Source organism: Perca fluviatilis, chromosome 9 (genome assembly GCF_010015445.1).
Source record: "Perca fluviatilis chromosome 9, GENO_Pfluv_1.0, whole genome shotgun sequence".
In the NCBI taxonomy this organism is placed as follows: domain Eukaryota; kingdom Metazoa; phylum Chordata; class Actinopteri; order Perciformes; family Percidae; genus Perca; species Perca fluviatilis.
Genome location: NC_053120.1, coordinates 9523263 through 9540628, shown reverse-complemented (window position 1 = coordinate 9540628; position 17366 = coordinate 9523263). Strand labels below are relative to the sequence as shown.

Genomic DNA, 17366 nt, shown 5'->3' with positions numbered 1-17366 from the left:
ATCACAGCTAGGACTTGCCTTTGGCTTTGCCTTCGTGGAGGTCCCACTTTCCCATTTGGAATCACAGGAGTTTCTCCACACTCTGCGTTCTCTAGAGTGGATATAATTACAAACAATTATATTGTATATTATGTATATGTATATTGTTGCTAGAAATGTGATATCAGCAATAAATAAACACACACAAAAATGAAGCAAGTCTCTTTATAAATAAATCAAGTTTTGACAACTTAAAACTAACATGTATTTTGTTCACTTAGCCTATAAAAACTAAAATATGCCGTGGCTGCAATCATATCAGATTTTGCTTCCTATGAGGTATAGGGCTAGATGCATTCACTGCCAGTGTGTAGCGTAGTAGTGGGTGGGTTTGACCTCTCTTTCAGATAATACCCATTGTTTATATTCCTAGGAAATCGTTATGATTCCAAGCCCTTAATTCATGTTCTATCTTAAAATGATGTACAGCTTAAGGTTTATTTTCTGTTTACTTCTCAATTTATGAACTTTAGGAAATGCAATATGATAAACCTACCCCACTTTTTTTTTAAAAAAAAATTTTTTTAGGCTTTGGACATGTATCTATAAAAAAACAAGGAAAGAAGTTATATTTAGATAGCATCAATGGATAAATAGCTAATGTTAGCATGCTAACAGGCTAAACTAAGATACTTAACATGGTAAACATTATACCTGCAAAACAGCAGCATGTTAGCATTGTCATTCTGAGTATGTCTGCATGCAGGCATTAACACTTAGCTCAAAGTACTGCTGACATCTTTAAACAAAAATTTATTCAATTTATTTCATATACAATATAATTTGTTATTACTATTAATTTTTTATTTTTAATTATTTTTTTTTTGGAAAAAGGGGTTTTTTTTTTGTTTTTTTTTTTTTTTTTTTTTAAAAAATGGGACTATAAAAACTGTTTTCAGTTTTGTTTGTTTGTTTTTTTTTAAAAAAAAAAAATGATTTTCATGAAACTCAGAGGAAGGGTGTAGCACGGGGCAAAGAAGAACACATTACATTTTGGAGCAGATCCAAATCACTTTCTGGATGCACAAATTATTTTTTACTTAGACAGGGCATGGCCTTGGCGGAGGCCTGCGCACTCTGTATGCCCTTCTTGTCTCTGCTATTAAAACACAAACTCACACTGTAATTATCCTTAAAACTGTATTTGTTGTAGTTGTATGTTACCTGTACAGTTCTTAATCCCAGTCCAACCTCTTTGCTGACAGGTCAAAAAGTTAGAAACAAAACATTTGTCATATAAAAAGGCTGGTCTCCAAGAGAAAGAGAAGCCTTTATTGATCCCCAGAGGAGACATTCAGTTGTTGCAGCAGCACAAAGACAGAAATAAATACAAATAAATAGGGATAGTAAAATAAATTAGGAGTTATATACAAGTAGAATAAGAATAGAAGTAAAAATAGAAAGTATACAAGAGCAATTAAAGAAGAAGTCACAAAGTAAGGTACCTCCCCTTGTCTCATCTCAGATCTTGTAGTGCTCCAGAATTAGCACATTAATATGCAACATTAAAATTAATGACAGCTAACAAGCTGTGCTTTTAAAACAGATTAATATCAGTTTTAAATTTGGATTAGTTTGGCATTCTGTGAAATAGTAAAATAATAAATAAGATCCTCAAGAAAATTAGCTTTTGCAAACCACAACACTTTATTTGACCGTTACTGCTGTTGTTTAGAAAACTCAAAATTACAGATTATGTGTGACTATTACTCAGTGATTCATTTCCCAATAATCTGTTTAACAAAATACATTATATAGTGGTGTAAGAATGACTGTACTGTATTTGGGATTGAATGGGAGAATAAGTTTTACATGTTTGGCTGAAATGGTAATTCCTTAAAATCAATAAATGTAATGCATTTAAAAAACAGTAAAACAATAACAAAATGTGTCAACACAGAATTTGTTGTCCTGAACGTCCTTACCTCTACACGTTGGAGTCCCGATCCAACCATCTCCTCCACAGGTTAGAGTGAATTCTCCTCCTTGATAACCATCCCTGCAGCGATAACCGACCTGTTCATTGTAGCGGTATGTCTGCTTGTATTCGCTGATAACATCTGCCTTCGGGATATCCTTTCTGTCACATGTTATTTCTAAAAAATAAAACAAAAACAAACATGTACACATCAAGTATGTTCTTACTGGCAGCAGTATGAAAGACTGCTTTCAAATAGTTAGAAACAAAACATTTGTCATATAAAAAGGCTGGTCTCCAAGAGAAAGAGAAGCCTTTATTGATCCTCAGAGGAGACATTCAGTTGTTGCAGCAGCACAAAGACAGAAATAAATACAGATAAATAGGGATAGTAAAATAAATAAGGAGTTACTGTATATACAAGTAGAATAAGAATAGAAGTAAAAATAGAAACTATACAAGAGCAATTAAAGACAAAGTCACAAAGTAAGGTACCTCCCCTTGTCTCATCTCAGATCTTGTAGTGTAATGGAATGTCTGTGATGTAACGTGTAGTACTACACAACATGATACACTCTTGGCATGGAGGTATAAAGCATTAACTTATAATACATAATGTCCACCACTTACAATACTTTATAAACCTTGTTAAAAGTTGTCATGCATGATTTAAACATTTTTAAAGATTTTTACAAGGCCTTATGAAAGAATTGTCTTATAAATGTGCTTATGATGTATTACAGACATGGCGTTCATAGCAACTGGTAACATAGATTTTCTTTTTTAGCTGGTATGTTAGGCCCCAAGCATCAACTGACAAAAATGTATGTATATAATGTATGCATGCGTGTTGTTTTCTAACTGTAGTAAAACAACAGAGAAAATGGACCTGAAATCTGACATGCTTACCATTCTGTTGTAAAGATGAATCACTGTTCAGTAACAGGATCAAAAGCCAAAGACGGTGAAAGAGTCTCATTGTGAAGATCCAGGAATCGCTGTATTTAGGAACTCCACTCTTTGAGGCTGAGGTAATGTTTTTCCTCTTAGAGTTATTCAGATTGAAGTCTATCTGTGCAGTAGAAATGCAGACATTTGCAGTGAAACAGTCTCACACCCCCACCAACCACACTCTCACACACACACACACACACACACACACACACACACACACACACACACAAACACACACACACGCTTTCAGACATGGATTTACTTTGGTCAAGGAATCAGGGTCAGGAATGCTTATAAAATATAAAATAATAAAACGTTTGACCACCAGGCTATCATTAAAAACCACAAACACAAACTCAGACCTACAGTTTAACATCCACATTAAGATGAGATACAAAAACAGCCTAGTATCACCTTACAGTAAGACTATATGAGGCATTAAAGGACTTATGTCTCAGTTAGATTTATAAAAACTTGTCCATGCCATCTCTAACAGGCTTGACTACTGTAGTTTTGTTTTTAAATGTCTCTCTTAGAAGTCCTCTAAAGACCAGGAGAGATCACATCACTGCAGTTCTCAGATATTTTAACTGGCTTCCCGTTTGTGAAATAAGTTATTTTAAAATATTACTGTTGATTTATAAAGCACTGAGTGCTTTAGGGCAGAAAATACATTTCTTCTTTATTAGAATTGTTACAGATAACAGCACTACAATACAATATCTTTTCCCTCTGGTTAATCATTCACATGTTTGTCCAGACAGCTCATGTCACTTCCAGTCAACTGAAGCTTTTACTGGGAAGAGGACAGGGTCATCCCACCATCAGAACACCCCCACAATCAATGGGTGGCTCAGTGGCTCTTCCTCTGGTACACCTGATCTCAGGTTCATTACTATGGGCTTAATATGGGCTTTTGGTCATGGCTCAATTTGAATGCACTATTATGTTTCCTCATGATATCAGTATTTATCATGCAGGATATAATGGACACATTTGTTAATGGGAGGAATGACTTTAAAAGCACACTGCATACATACTAGGAGTCAAGTCAAGGAGTCAAGGAGTCTTTATTATCCCCGAGGGGCAATTCGTTTTGCAGCAAATAAAGTGCAACATAAACAACACATAAGCCATACAGACAAAAGACACTATCGATGGAGAACACAAGTAAATACATACTACACAAAGTCCACATCTCACATTGAATTATTAACAAAACCTATAGCAGCAGGAACAAAAGAGTTTTTGTGTCCGTTTGTCCTGCATTTAGGCAGACAGAATCTGCGGCCAGACGGCAACAACATGAAGTAGCTGTTCAAGGGGTGGTTTATATCAGCCAGGACTGACTGGGCCTTCTTCAGGGTCCTTGTCTCGTATAGAGATTTTAAGTCAGTCAGAGAGTTCAGGGAAATTTTTCCACACACTTTAGTAATGTATTGCAGCCTGTTTTTGTTTTTAAGAGTGAGGGACCCAAACCAGCTCACAAAGGCAAAGGAAAGAATAGTTTCAATAAAACAACAATAAAACGTCCTCATAAAGGTCTTATCGACATTAAAATTGCGAAGTTTACGATAAAAAAACATACGCTGGTGTGCTTTTTTACAGACAGCGTCAACCTGAGGCTCGAAGGTGAGTTTGTCGTCTATTATAATACCGAGGTATTTGTATTGCTTCACCACTTCGATAGTAGTGGGGGAAAACGTACACATATCCTTACCAATGCAACATTTCCATTACAATTAAATCCTGCATCTGGAATCATCGAGGTGGAGCTATTTTGATCTACTTTATGTTGGTAGTTTAGTTCAGTGTTTCCAAACCTAGGGGTGGGGCCCCTCTACAGTCCCACAAGATAAATCTGAGGGGTTGTATAATGAAGAAAAAACTAAAGAATTAGTATAGATAATTTGACCTCTATACACTTTAAACAGTGTTTGGAAGGTAACCATCTAAAAAGTTTAGAAGAGAAAGTTCTCCAAAATGAGACAAGGACTCCTCAGCTAGATTGTATTTTTTATACGGTGCCAAAAGAGAAAAAAAGGTTGGGTTTAATCTTTAACAATGTGTTGTATTGTGTGAGGTTATATCATTATCTATGTAAAATTATCATCTGAAGAGTAACTAGCTGTTATGGAAATAAGGCATGGAGCTGTTGATATTACAGCAATGTTTCCCTCTGAAATGTGGTAGTAGTAGTAGTAGTAGAAGAACTGTAAAGTAGCATCAAATGGAAATACTTAAATAAAGTACAAGTACCTTCAAAAAGTAAATGTACTTAGTTACTTTTCAACCCTGTTACAGTCGTGTGTCCAGCATCGGGGAGAATACTATTTATTTAGTACCTGCTATACTGCATACCTCCTCCATTATTTATTCAAATGTTTTATTAAGAGTATGAAAAATAAATCCTTAAAATGCAAATGTACTTAACAGCATTGCAGGCGTGACTAATACATACAAAGTAGTGTCTGATCTACTTAACCAAATGCTTTAATAAAACAATACAGATGAAGAGGAAAACATGAAAACATGTATGTTTTATTAAAACTGTTGCAGTAAGTACAGAAGATGAGTTAATAATTGTACTTCTTGTTAATCGTTTACATGTTTGTCCGGCCAGATCATGTTCATCACATCCAGTTAACTAAAAACCTTTACTGGCAAGTGGGCAGGTCCATCACACCATCAATACACTGCTGACGCATGGGCAATGAGCCGGTAGGTCTATGACCTGCAGTACAAGTGAACGTGATAAAATCATTATGGGTTGAATACAGCTTATCGTCATGACCATATCTGAAGGCAATTATATGTATATCTGTTCTAGGTCTCTATCCACAGTACAGGGTTCTGCAAGAGATAACAGATAAACAGAACTTTAATAAAGGATAATACTAATATAATATCTTTATATATATATACACATTTATACATATATATATATATATATATATATATATATATATATATATATATATATATATATATATATATATATATATATATATATATATATATATATATATATATATATCTATATATATATAGCTGACAAGTTCTTCTTTCATAAGGTAAAACAGATAATAGTTATTTTTTACCAAATATGTAGTAACTGCATTTTGGCTTTGTAGGGCTGTGTTCAGCTCTACTGTCAGCATAGTTTAAGACCAATTGTTGCCTGTTAATAATTATTTACTTCTTGTCTATCTTTATTATGTAATGTTTAAATGAAGTGGCTACATGCAAACACCAGAAACCCCAAAAATAGTTTTACATAATGTATGCAAAATCCTCAACAAGTGCAACATGAAAAATGTGAAAGAAGTTGTAACTTACTGAGGCATTTGATCTGACCAATCCATTCACCATTGATGCAGGTTCTGTAAGGCCCACCCTCCATGGTGTAGTAATTTTGACACATGAATTCAACACTTTCTTGATGGCTGTAATCAGTTTTCACGGTGCCCTTGATGTCTCCATCTGTGAGAGGTGGTGGACTCCCACAGCCTACAATCTCTAAAAAATATATATTGGTACAAATAAGGTAGAGGTTGAGGTATTATATTTTGGCACAGTTTAAAAGGTTTCACATATATTGCCACACCTTTGTGGGTGAGGGCTGCGGAAAATGTTTACATCACACAATATTTAGCAGTCCAAAATGTCTACCAAAAAAATAAATACAAATCAGTAAATCAGTTTAGAAAAACTTTTCCTCCTAAATATAATATTATCTTCTGTAGGCCTACTGAAGAAGGATGGGATTCTAGAACTGAAGACATGGTAAATATACATTTACATGAGATATACCTTTTAAATTTGAAAATATATTTAGTTATAAGTCTTTGGTCTTAATTTAGTAAGTTTTTTCCCTGTTCAATGATTTCTAATACTTTGTAGAAACATATCCTAAAACTGTATGATGAATAAATATATTGATCTCTTAGACAGTATATCACAATCTAATGAGCACATAGGAATGGGAACATACATGGGGTCTGACCAGGAAACCTGGCCATTTAAAATTCTGAATATGTAATTAAATGCAGGTCATTAAAATTAACAACAGTAAATTGGTGGTCTAGTGGTTAAGAAATGAGTTTGGGACCGACAGGAAAAAATCTGGGTGGGGAAAGTGAAAGAGCAGTGCTTGTCCCTCCCTCATTACCACCACTGAGGTGTCCTTGAGCAAGGCCCTTAACCCCAACTGCTCCAGTGGAGCTGCTCAGTGGCCAGCAGATCAGACTGTGGTTGCACTGGGCAGCTTCCAGGTATGAATGTCTAACTGTGTGAATGTGATCAGGGTGTAACACGGGGCAAAGAAGAATACAATACATTTTGGAGCAGATCCGAATCACAGGGCACATACACAAATTATTTTTCACTTTAGATAAAACATAAAAACTTACACCATATGTAGCCTTAAAACTGTATTTGTTGTAGTTGTATGTTACCTGTACAGCTCTCAATCCCAGTCCAACCGCTTTGCTCACAGGTAACAGTAAACCGTTGTGCATTGTCATTACATGCATAATGGACTTCTTCATTGTGACTGTAACTTTCAAAGTCACCCTTCAGGTGTTCAAATAGTTTGAAAAACATAATTTTGGAATAGAAACCGCTGCGGAAACCCCAGTTACCGCAGTTACCGCTGTTTAGAAAACTCAAAATTACAGATTATTAGTGACTTTTACTCAGTGATTCTTTTCCCAGTAATCTCTGAAAAAAAAAATTGTATACTGGATTTGGGATTGACTGGGAGAATAAATTTGACAGGTTTGGCTGATATGGAAATTCCTTAAAATCATTAAATTGCATGCATTTAAAAAACAGAAAAACAATAACAAAATGTGCCAACACAGAATTTGTTGTCCTGAACGTCCTTACCTCTACACGTTGGACTCCCGATCCAACCATCTCCTCCACAGGTTAGAGTGAATTCTCCTCCTTGATAACCATCCCTGCAGCGATAACGGACCTGTTCATTGTAGCGGTATGTCTGCTTGTATTCGCTGATAACTTCTGCCTTCGGGACATTCTTTCTGTCACATGTTATTTCTAAAAAATAAAACAAAAACAAACATGTACACATCAAGTGTGTTCTTACTGGCAGCAGTATGAAAGACTGCTTTCAAATAGTAAGAAACAAAACATTTGTCATATAAAAAGGCTGGTCTCCAAGAGAAAGAGAAGCCTTTATTGATCCTCAGAGGAGACATTCAGTTTTTGCAGCAGCACAAAGACAGAAATAAATACAGATAAATAGGGATAGTAAAATAAATAAGGAGTTATATACAAGTAGAATAAGAATAGAAGTAAAAATAGAAACTATAAAAGAGCAATTAAAGACAAAGTCACAAAGTAAGGTACCTCCCCTTGTCTCATCTCAGATCTTGTAGTGCTCCAGAATGAGCACATTAATATGCAACATTAAAATTAATGAGAGCTAACAAGCTGTGCTTTTTTAGTTTGGCATTCTGTGGAGTAGTAAGATAAGATTGGTTAGAAGAAAAACTGAACAATAGCTTGAACCCTAACAGCACTGGATCACCACACACAAAAGTGGCAAACTTAAATACTATTTTTCACCCTATACATTTAGCCTAGAAATCTAGACGCACCCTAGTGGCAGCAAATGTAATTTGCAGCCAGGGGGTCTAGCAACTCTCCGTTGGCTTGCGAGATGGAAAAGCCAAACTCTAGCCAGGCCAATCACATCGTGTATAGAGTTGGTGGGTGGGCTTAACATAATGACGGCAGAGTTACGACGGTTCCACATGAATTCCAAGTGGGTAAGCTTCGCTTCAGAACTCGAACCTCCTATGGCGCCATTTTGATGCTACAAAGCGATCACCTCCCGTTCGCATTCCACTGACTGCCATTCATTTTGACGTCTCTTTGACAGCGAATAACTTTATATCTGAAGCGTTTAAAAGACTGTATTTGTCCATTGTTTTTTTGTAAAGAAACACGACAACGTAAAAAAAGGTTCCATTACCTTGTACCTCACGTTATGGCTCCGTAGCAGACGTTTTTGTAAAAATATGCTAATGATTGTGTCATAACCACGCGACTTACTGTCGCATAGTAGAGGAATTACCGTATAGTACAGGATAAGCTCGCAGGCAGTTTCAATTTATATGAGCTGTTTAAGTTTAATTACTAATGGTAACTAGCATTTTAGTTAGCAATAATTAGCCTGTGCCTATGTTATCTCCTTACATATACCTACGCTCTCCATCTCTGCAAGTTTGGGAATGACTGAGATTTCTCCTGGCACAGCTACCAGAAGACTTACAACTGTCAGACAGGTTGCTCACGTCACATCTACATTGTCTCTCTCAGTTACGCTCAGCGCTCACCGGAAAAGTGCTTCTAATATCCTTCACTGGTCTCCGTCCAGAGAAACAGGATTTGTTGGTCCAGTTTATGTTGTCTATGGTGAATTCCCTGCTAAAACAAAGAAGATGGCTGCTGCTGCTGGTGATCAGCGGTCTTTCAAATTGGCTTTGGCTGCGACTCTGGAAGACTTGGACTTAAGCTTTTCTTTGAGAAAAGAACAAAGAACGGCACTGAAGTCATTCTTAAAAAAGGAAGATGTGTAAGGAGTTTTGCTGACCGGATACGGCAAAAGTTTAATCTATCAACTAGCGTTGCTCTGGTTGGTTGTAGCGCTATCCTATTGCTTGCAGAGGGAATTTGAAAGACAACCGTTTATCCCGACCCTCGGATTGAGTCCTGCCAATGGTGAGTTCCCAGACCCAACATCTTGATTGTGGGTCTGGCATGTCAGGCTACTATACATTCATAAAGACATTCAGAATCTTGAAAAGTCAGCAGGCTACACAACACATCTTTAAAACTGGAATATTCTCATAAACCTTCTGTGTGACTTTCTGAAATGCATTTTGTACGTACCTGTGCATGTTATGTTCTTCTCCTCCCATTTCCCATCATTGCATAGAATTGTGTCTTCTCCCTCAATATCATAGCCATCATGGCACTGATAAGTCACTGGAGAGTCAGACAAGTATTCCTTCTGATAAGATGTCCGAACAACTGCATACTCAACTTTAGGTGGGGGGTTGCAGAGCTTGGCAGTTGCTGCAAGTGTTGAAAGCATGTACAGTGTTGGGTTACACCCTGTCATCTTTTTAAAAATTCATACATCTGATAAAGTAAGACGATGAAAGAAGAAAATGGCTCACGTTTACAAATATCTTCGAGTAATATTCCATTTGACGTCCATTCTCCCTCGCGACAAGGTAAGTTGTCAACCTGAGTTCTGTATCCTGTGTTACAAGTAATCCTAGCTTGGATTTGCCTTAGGTCTTGCCTTTGTGGAGGTACCACTTTCCCATTTGGAATCACAGGAGTTTCTCCACACTTTGTGTTCTCTAGAGTGGATATAATTACAAACAATTAGGTCTGTCTGTATATTGCTGCTAACAAATGTGATATCAGCAATAAATAAACAATAACAAAAAATTAAGGAAGTCCCTTTATGAATAAATCAAGTTTTAACAACTTAAAACTAAAACGTATGTTGTTCACTTAGCCTATAAAAACTAAAATATGCCGTGGCTGCGATCATATCAGATTTTGCTTCCTATGAGGTATAGGGCTAGATGCGTTCACTGCCAGTGTGTGGGTAGGAGGGGGTGGGTTTGACCTCTCTTTCAGGTAATACTCATTGTTTATATTCCTAGGAAATCTTTATTGATTCAAAACCCTTAATTCATTTTCTACCTTAAAATTATGCACAGCTTAAGGTTTATTTTTTGGTTTACTTCATGCTCGTTAGAACTTGACCCGTAGCGTAATAAAGATAAATTACCGATGCATAGTTGAAGTCGACTGTCATTACATTTGGCCTCAGCCCACCAGCCGTTGTTGCTGAAAAGCTTAAAACCTTCATTGCAGCTGTAGTATATTGTGTTGTTGTATGGGCCAACTGCAAATCCATTTGGAACTTCAGGCTTTGGACATGCATCTATAAAAAACAAGGAGAGAAGTTATATTTAGATAGCATCAATGGATAAATAGCAAATGTTAGCATGCTAACAGGCTAAACTAAGATACTTAACATATATTTTACATATACCTGTAAAACAGCAGCCTGTTAGCATTGTCATTGTGAGTATGTCAGCATGCTGGCATTAACATTTAGCTCAAAGTATGCTGACATCTTTAATCAAAAACACTAATGCAGTCTAAATTTCACAATTATTTTGTTTTAGTCATTTACCTCCGCCAAGAAGGTTCTGTTTTCAGTTCAGTTTGTTTGTCTATTTGTCAACAGGTAAAAGGAAAAACTACTGGCTCTATTTTCATGAAACTCAGAGGAAGGGTGTAGCCCTTCCTCTGAGTTTCATGAGTTTCATGAGTTTCTGAGTTTTCACGGGGTAAAGAAGAACACATTACATTTTGGGTGAGGCTATTTGCACCCCTGGTAAAATTAGCAGTGTATGCTATTCGTACCCTGGTGCAATTAGAAGTGCTATTCGTACCCTGGTGCAATTAGAAAATGAATGGTGCACACAGCAATGTGTTCTATTAATACCCCGTCTGGTACAAATATCACTGTATGCTATTTGCACCCCTGTGCATTTACAGTACCTTGGCATATATTTACACACAGTTATCCATACTACTCATGTATTACACCTTTTTGGAATATTATCGTCACAGTGTCCAATATTTCGCAGACGCTAAACTTGCGTGGGAAACAATATATTTTTTTTTACAGGGTGGTAGGGGAAGATTCACGAATATTCATTAGGGAACTCATCACTGATTGGCTCTTCCTGACATTCTTACCCTAACCATAACCAATCCCACTCCTCTTGCCTAAACCTAACCAACCCAACCAGAGCAGGCATATTCATGAGTCTTCCCCTACCACCCTGCAAAAAACAAATTGCGTTCGCGGGCCCTGACTTGCGCAAGTGCATGCAAATTATCTTATCCAAAATGAAAAAAAAACAAGATCACATCACAAGGGAATCAAACTCCAGACTCCCAGACCAGAGCTCAGTGTTCTAACCACTCACCTAGCAGTTCTTATGGAAAATTAGACAACTGTTTACCACTTGATGTCGTCAAGCCTCGGCTGCTAGGTAACCATACTGTCTACAAAAAATAGGTACTAACTAACAAACTAACGGTTGTATGATTTCACTGAAGACAGAAAGCGCAACTGTTGTATCCATTTTCCGCCATAAATTCAATTGTTATAAACTTTAGAGACAAAACTTTCCTAATATGCCAGTTTCTGCTGTCAAGGAAGATGAACGTCTGCCATGATTTCTGTGCACGCGAGCAACTTGTTTTTGTTGTTACGTCACAGGGTGTGAATAGCTCAGCTGTGTGGCCGAGGCACACAGCGAATTTCGGAGCAAATACGAATCACATGCCGGATACACAAAGTATTTTTCACTTAGACAGAGCATGGCCTTGGCAGAGGCCTGCGTTCTCTGTATGCCCTTCTTGTCTCTGCTATTAAAACACAAATCCACACTGTAATTATCCTTAAAACTGTATTTGTTGTAGTTGTATGTTACCTGTACAGCTCTTAATCCCAGACATGGCTTTGATAATCATTTGGAATCAATTTTTGTCCTAACTTGCAGCCAGCAAATACTCCTCATAAGTCCTCATCATTATTTCAATATCATTATTAGTTCTAGGTATATATATTCTTTTTTATTTTTTTATTTCTGTGTTTGTATTCAATGATGGTGTTGCTGATAGAGTATTGTACATTGTCTCCTGTGAGCGTTAGCTTCATGTGACTTATAATGGTAATGTGTAAATTGACACCATATCATGTTTTAATCATCATTTAAGTTCAACACTGTAAACCCCATAAACATATAAAAAATAAGTCCTCATAAATGTGTTGTATTATACAATAGCAATAACCTTATACAGTGATGTCACTTTGCTTAAAGCTCACAGTCATGCTATAGTGTATTTTTGGTTTATAAGACATTATTCCATTTTAGAAAACTAAGTATTTATAATCAGTTATAATACATCAGAAGAGTTCCCTATAACTGGCTAAAGTTATGGTAGTCATTATGATGTGTTCTGTAACCCAGGACTCAGACTCTTCTTTCAAACACTGTTGTCACTTTGGCATGGAGGTGTAAAGCATTAACTTATATTACATAATGTCCACGACTTACAATACTTTTTAAACCTTGTTATACGTTTTTAAATTTAAATAAAAAAAACATTTTTAAAGATTTTTACAAGGCCTTATAAAAGAAGTATTTCTTATGAATGTGCTTATTATGCATTATAGACATGGCATTCATAGAAAGTGGTAACAGAGATTTTCTTTTTTAGCATCAACTGACAAAAATGTATGCATGCGTGTTGTTAACTGCAGTAAAACAACAGAGAAAATGGACCTGAAATCTGACATGCTTACCATTCTGTTGTAAAGATGAATCACTGTTCAGTAACAGGATCAAAAGCCAAAGAAGGTGAAAGAGTCTCATTGTGAAGATCCAGGAATCGCTGTATTTAGGAACTCCACTCTTTGAGGCTGAGGTAAGTAGATGTGCAGTAGAAATGACGTTTGCAGTGAAACAGTTTCACAAACACACACACACACACACACACACACACACACACATACACACACACACACACACACACACATACACACACACACACACACACACACACTCACACATGCAAGCATGAACACACGCAGCACGCCCGCCCACACACACAAACACAAACACAAACACACACACACACACACACACACACACACACACACACACACACACACACACACACACACACACACACACACACACACACACACACACACACACACATGTTTACACAATTTCCCCCCAAAAAGGAATGAGATTAGAAATGTAAATAAGTCCAAACTGTATTTTGCAATATTGGTTTAACTTAGGGACTGTTCGTTATTTATTTAAGGGGCCACCAGAGAAGTTTTGGGACCTTTAGTCAAAATAGATTTTTCTATGACCCTCCAAAACAATTTGAATAAAGGTATGACCCTCCCCCAACAATTTATCAATACCTTCTGTACTGGTTTGAGCTTGGCAAATATATACAGATTCCCGTAAATTTTTTACAGCCATGACATACACGATTTAACCTCTGCATTCTCATCTGACGCATAACACTCCTCTGTTATTGTGTGGTGGTCATTTCAGTAGATTTACTCACTAACATTGTTGTGGAAACACAATAAGCATGGAAACTAAATGCACACTTCCTGCATTACTGCATTACTTCAAATACTAAGTTACTCCTCTAGTAAACTAGTATTCACATGAAATAAAACAATAAAACATTGAGACCATTCAGCAAGGCACTCTGGGTAACATTCAACACACAAACTGGTTGCTATGGACTCGTCACTAGGCTTCCTCCACTTCGCCGTTTAAACGGAATAAACGTAAGTCCAAATCTACACAAAACCTGCAATCAATTAGTAAGCTGACATCAAATGTGGCATTTAGGAAACCTTTATTGCAACCTTGGCACGGTAAGATGTCCAGACTAGCAACATTCATTTTCGTTTTTTACATCCTGCTGCTCCCATCATCAGCCAGGAAATATTTCTTTTACTAAAGCAGTATATGAAATCAGATGTATTACCTACTACCATTTAGTGGTTTTGTGTTATTTAAGATATTTATAACATATCTGGTCATGCCATACGTAATTATTAAACAATGCAATTATCTGTTTCAGCCACCAGAGGGCAGCTCCCCCTGCCCCAGCAAACTCATGGGTCAGACCCATCTGGTAGCGAAGGAGGTTGGGTGAACCCCCGTCTGGACTGAAAAATGTTGGGTGACCCTTCCCTCAACAAAGAATAAAAAGACATGACCCTCCCCTATTTTCCTCCGGTGGCCCATTCTATAAATACCGAACGGTCCCTTAGTAATTAATTAATGTCAGCTTTCAGACATGGATTTACTTACAGGGCATGCTTGCTTATAAAATGGAAAATAATAAGTTTGTTCTACAAGGCTTTGTTAAAGACCAACACGCTATCATTAAAGGGGTGATAGAATGCAAAAACGATTTTACCTTCTCATAGTTGAAAAACAACAGTTTGGGGGGTAAATAGGACATGCATAGAACCTCAAAATCCCATTGACACCTCTTTCCTCTGCAAATCTCACAATTTGAAACTGCTGCTGAAAACGGGTGAATCTCAACCAAGACCCAGCCCATTGACCTATGTCCACTGTAGTGGACATTTGAGTTTCATTCCTCTCCTTGGAATCTTTTGTACAAGTCTCTTAATTCCTGCTGTACTGTACAGAGGACATCCTGGGCTTTTCAGTGATGTGTTATTTGATTGGCTGGGAGGCCGGGAACCGCCTCTGTCTTTCAATCCAAAATGGACGGCATAGGAACAAGCACATTTTATGGAAAGATAAGAGATGAGTCAAATATTGTTTGTCTATGGTTATGTTACTATGGTAATCATATATTTTCTTGTTCATAAAGGTGTTAGGAATCATATATTGAGTTCTGATAGCAACTACGTTATGTATCTTTTGAAAAATTTGCCATTTTATGAATGTCAATTATAGTGGACATCAGGACTATCTTCATGTAAATAATGACTCCACATTTACCAAATGATCCTGTTGTCCACTACAGTGGACATGCTGTAAATAAATAAAAATCAAAAAATTTTAATTGTAGGATGTTTTTTTTTTAACCTTAAACAGGTATGGAATCACTAAAAATATGATTAGGAAAAACTTATTTTCCTAGGTTCTCAGGAGGATAAGTTGACCTCAACTCCTCAACTCCTAGTCTTTGTCACGCCTAGGGTTGGGTACCGAAACTCGGTGCCAATAGGGAACCGGTGCCGACGTAAACGGTAGTAACGAGACCGAATAAGAACGAAAGTTTCGGTGCCTCATTTCGGTGCTTGACTTTATACTACACCTGACAGCATGTAACGTTAGCCTACCTTTAGCTAGCAGCTGGATTAAACACCGGTAAAATGCTGACAGCTAACGTTAAACAGTGTAAAGTGTGACTGTATTTCACTGTGGAGGACTTCAACAGCGGGATGTAACAGTCTGCTCTGCAGCGCAGCAGCAGCTGCCGTTGTCGCAATTCATAGACAGTACAGTATGTTTATATGGTCGGAATTAAACAACACAGACGGTGCGTTCACTTGCAGCTGCCGTTGTCGGAATTAAACAATACAGACGGTGCGTTCACTTGCAGCTGCCGTTGTCGGAATTAAACAACACAGACGGTGCATTCACATAAAACAGGTAGCCTCGTGGTGCATTCACAGTAATTGTAAAAAACCCTTTTCCCATCTGGGGTTCAACAGCATTTTACTGGTGAAATAAGTTATTGTTATTGTTATAGTTATTACATTATTATTAAATCTTTAATTTTGACCATGGCCTTAGCAATAAACAAGTCACTGACTGTTGTTAACTACCCTTATTTTTTTTCTTCTTCTTTTTTTTTTTTTACTTTATTGAAAAGTACCGGTTCAGGCACCGTTTAGGCACCGGCACCGTTTTAAAAGTATCGATTTAGCACCGGAATAAAAAAAAAACCAAACGATACCCAACCCTAGTCACGCCCTAACATTTGCATAGGCTACACCACTGACCTGAGGTCAGCTTAGTCTTCTGAATCTAGGTCACGCAGATCTCTGATATTACATCACTAAATTCACTTCTGCGACTTTTTTATGCGAGAAATCAACTATGTAGAGCTCAAATATGGGCTGTGTTATGAAAACTTATGGCTAATTGCAAATTTGGTAAGACAGTGTCGGTCTTCAAGAGCTCCACAATCTGCCGTGACAGCAGGCGGCTGCTGGCCGGGTTTGATGCCTTCCCTGTTGGCCTCTCCCCCTTCACAGACCCGCTGAGCTGGAGCTCTGTCAGGATCTCACACACGAGCTGCACTGTGTACTTTAGAAAGAAGAAAGACAGTTTTGAAGTTTTTCAAGGATATTGGAAATGAACCATGTCGTAAATGCAGTGTTCCAGACTGTACAATGGAATACTGGCCACGCTGACTAGCTACAGGGTGAGTTGTGATTCTTTGGTGGAGGTTCCAAGGATAAAGTTACAACAACACTAGTTGTAATAAAATTGTGGAAACTTTGCATTTTGTCTCCGCTGTTTTAGGCGCGCTGCAGCCACGGCTGCGCCCGAAACACATGCATAAGGACCCATAAAATATCAACCGGGACATTTTCCGCCCAACGGATGTTAAATACCCTATTAGGAGACCTTAAGGAACACTGTGAAATACCCTATATAATCATTCTATCACCCCTTTAAAGACACCAAACAACGCTGTACATCTTGGTGTAGTCATGGACTCAGACCTACAGTTTAACATCCACATTAAGATGAGATACAAAATCAGCCTAGTATCACCTTACAGTAAG

General features: G+C 37.4%; 1 protein-coding gene across 9 annotated transcripts in view; it reads right to left on the bottom strand.

Annotated features, from left to right (window-relative positions):
* LOC120566011 (complement factor H-like) overlaps positions 1 to 17366 on the bottom strand; it is a 159031-nt gene that overhangs the window by 2907 nt on the left and 138758 nt on the right. For all 9 annotated transcript variants that reach the window (XM_039812203.1, XM_039812202.1, XM_039812205.1 and 6 more), the window contains 5 exons: positions 10752 to 10907; positions 10123 to 10311; positions 9833 to 10018; positions 7802 to 7972; positions 1965 to 2135 (listed from right to left, as the gene is read on the bottom strand). In XM_039812203.1, the coding sequence (XP_039668137.1) occupies positions 1965 to 2135; positions 7802 to 7972; positions 9833 to 10018; positions 10123 to 10311; positions 10752 to 10907 (873 nt within the window). The remainder of the gene's footprint in view (positions 1 to 1964; positions 2136 to 7801; positions 7973 to 9832; positions 10019 to 10122; positions 10312 to 10751; positions 10908 to 17366) is intronic.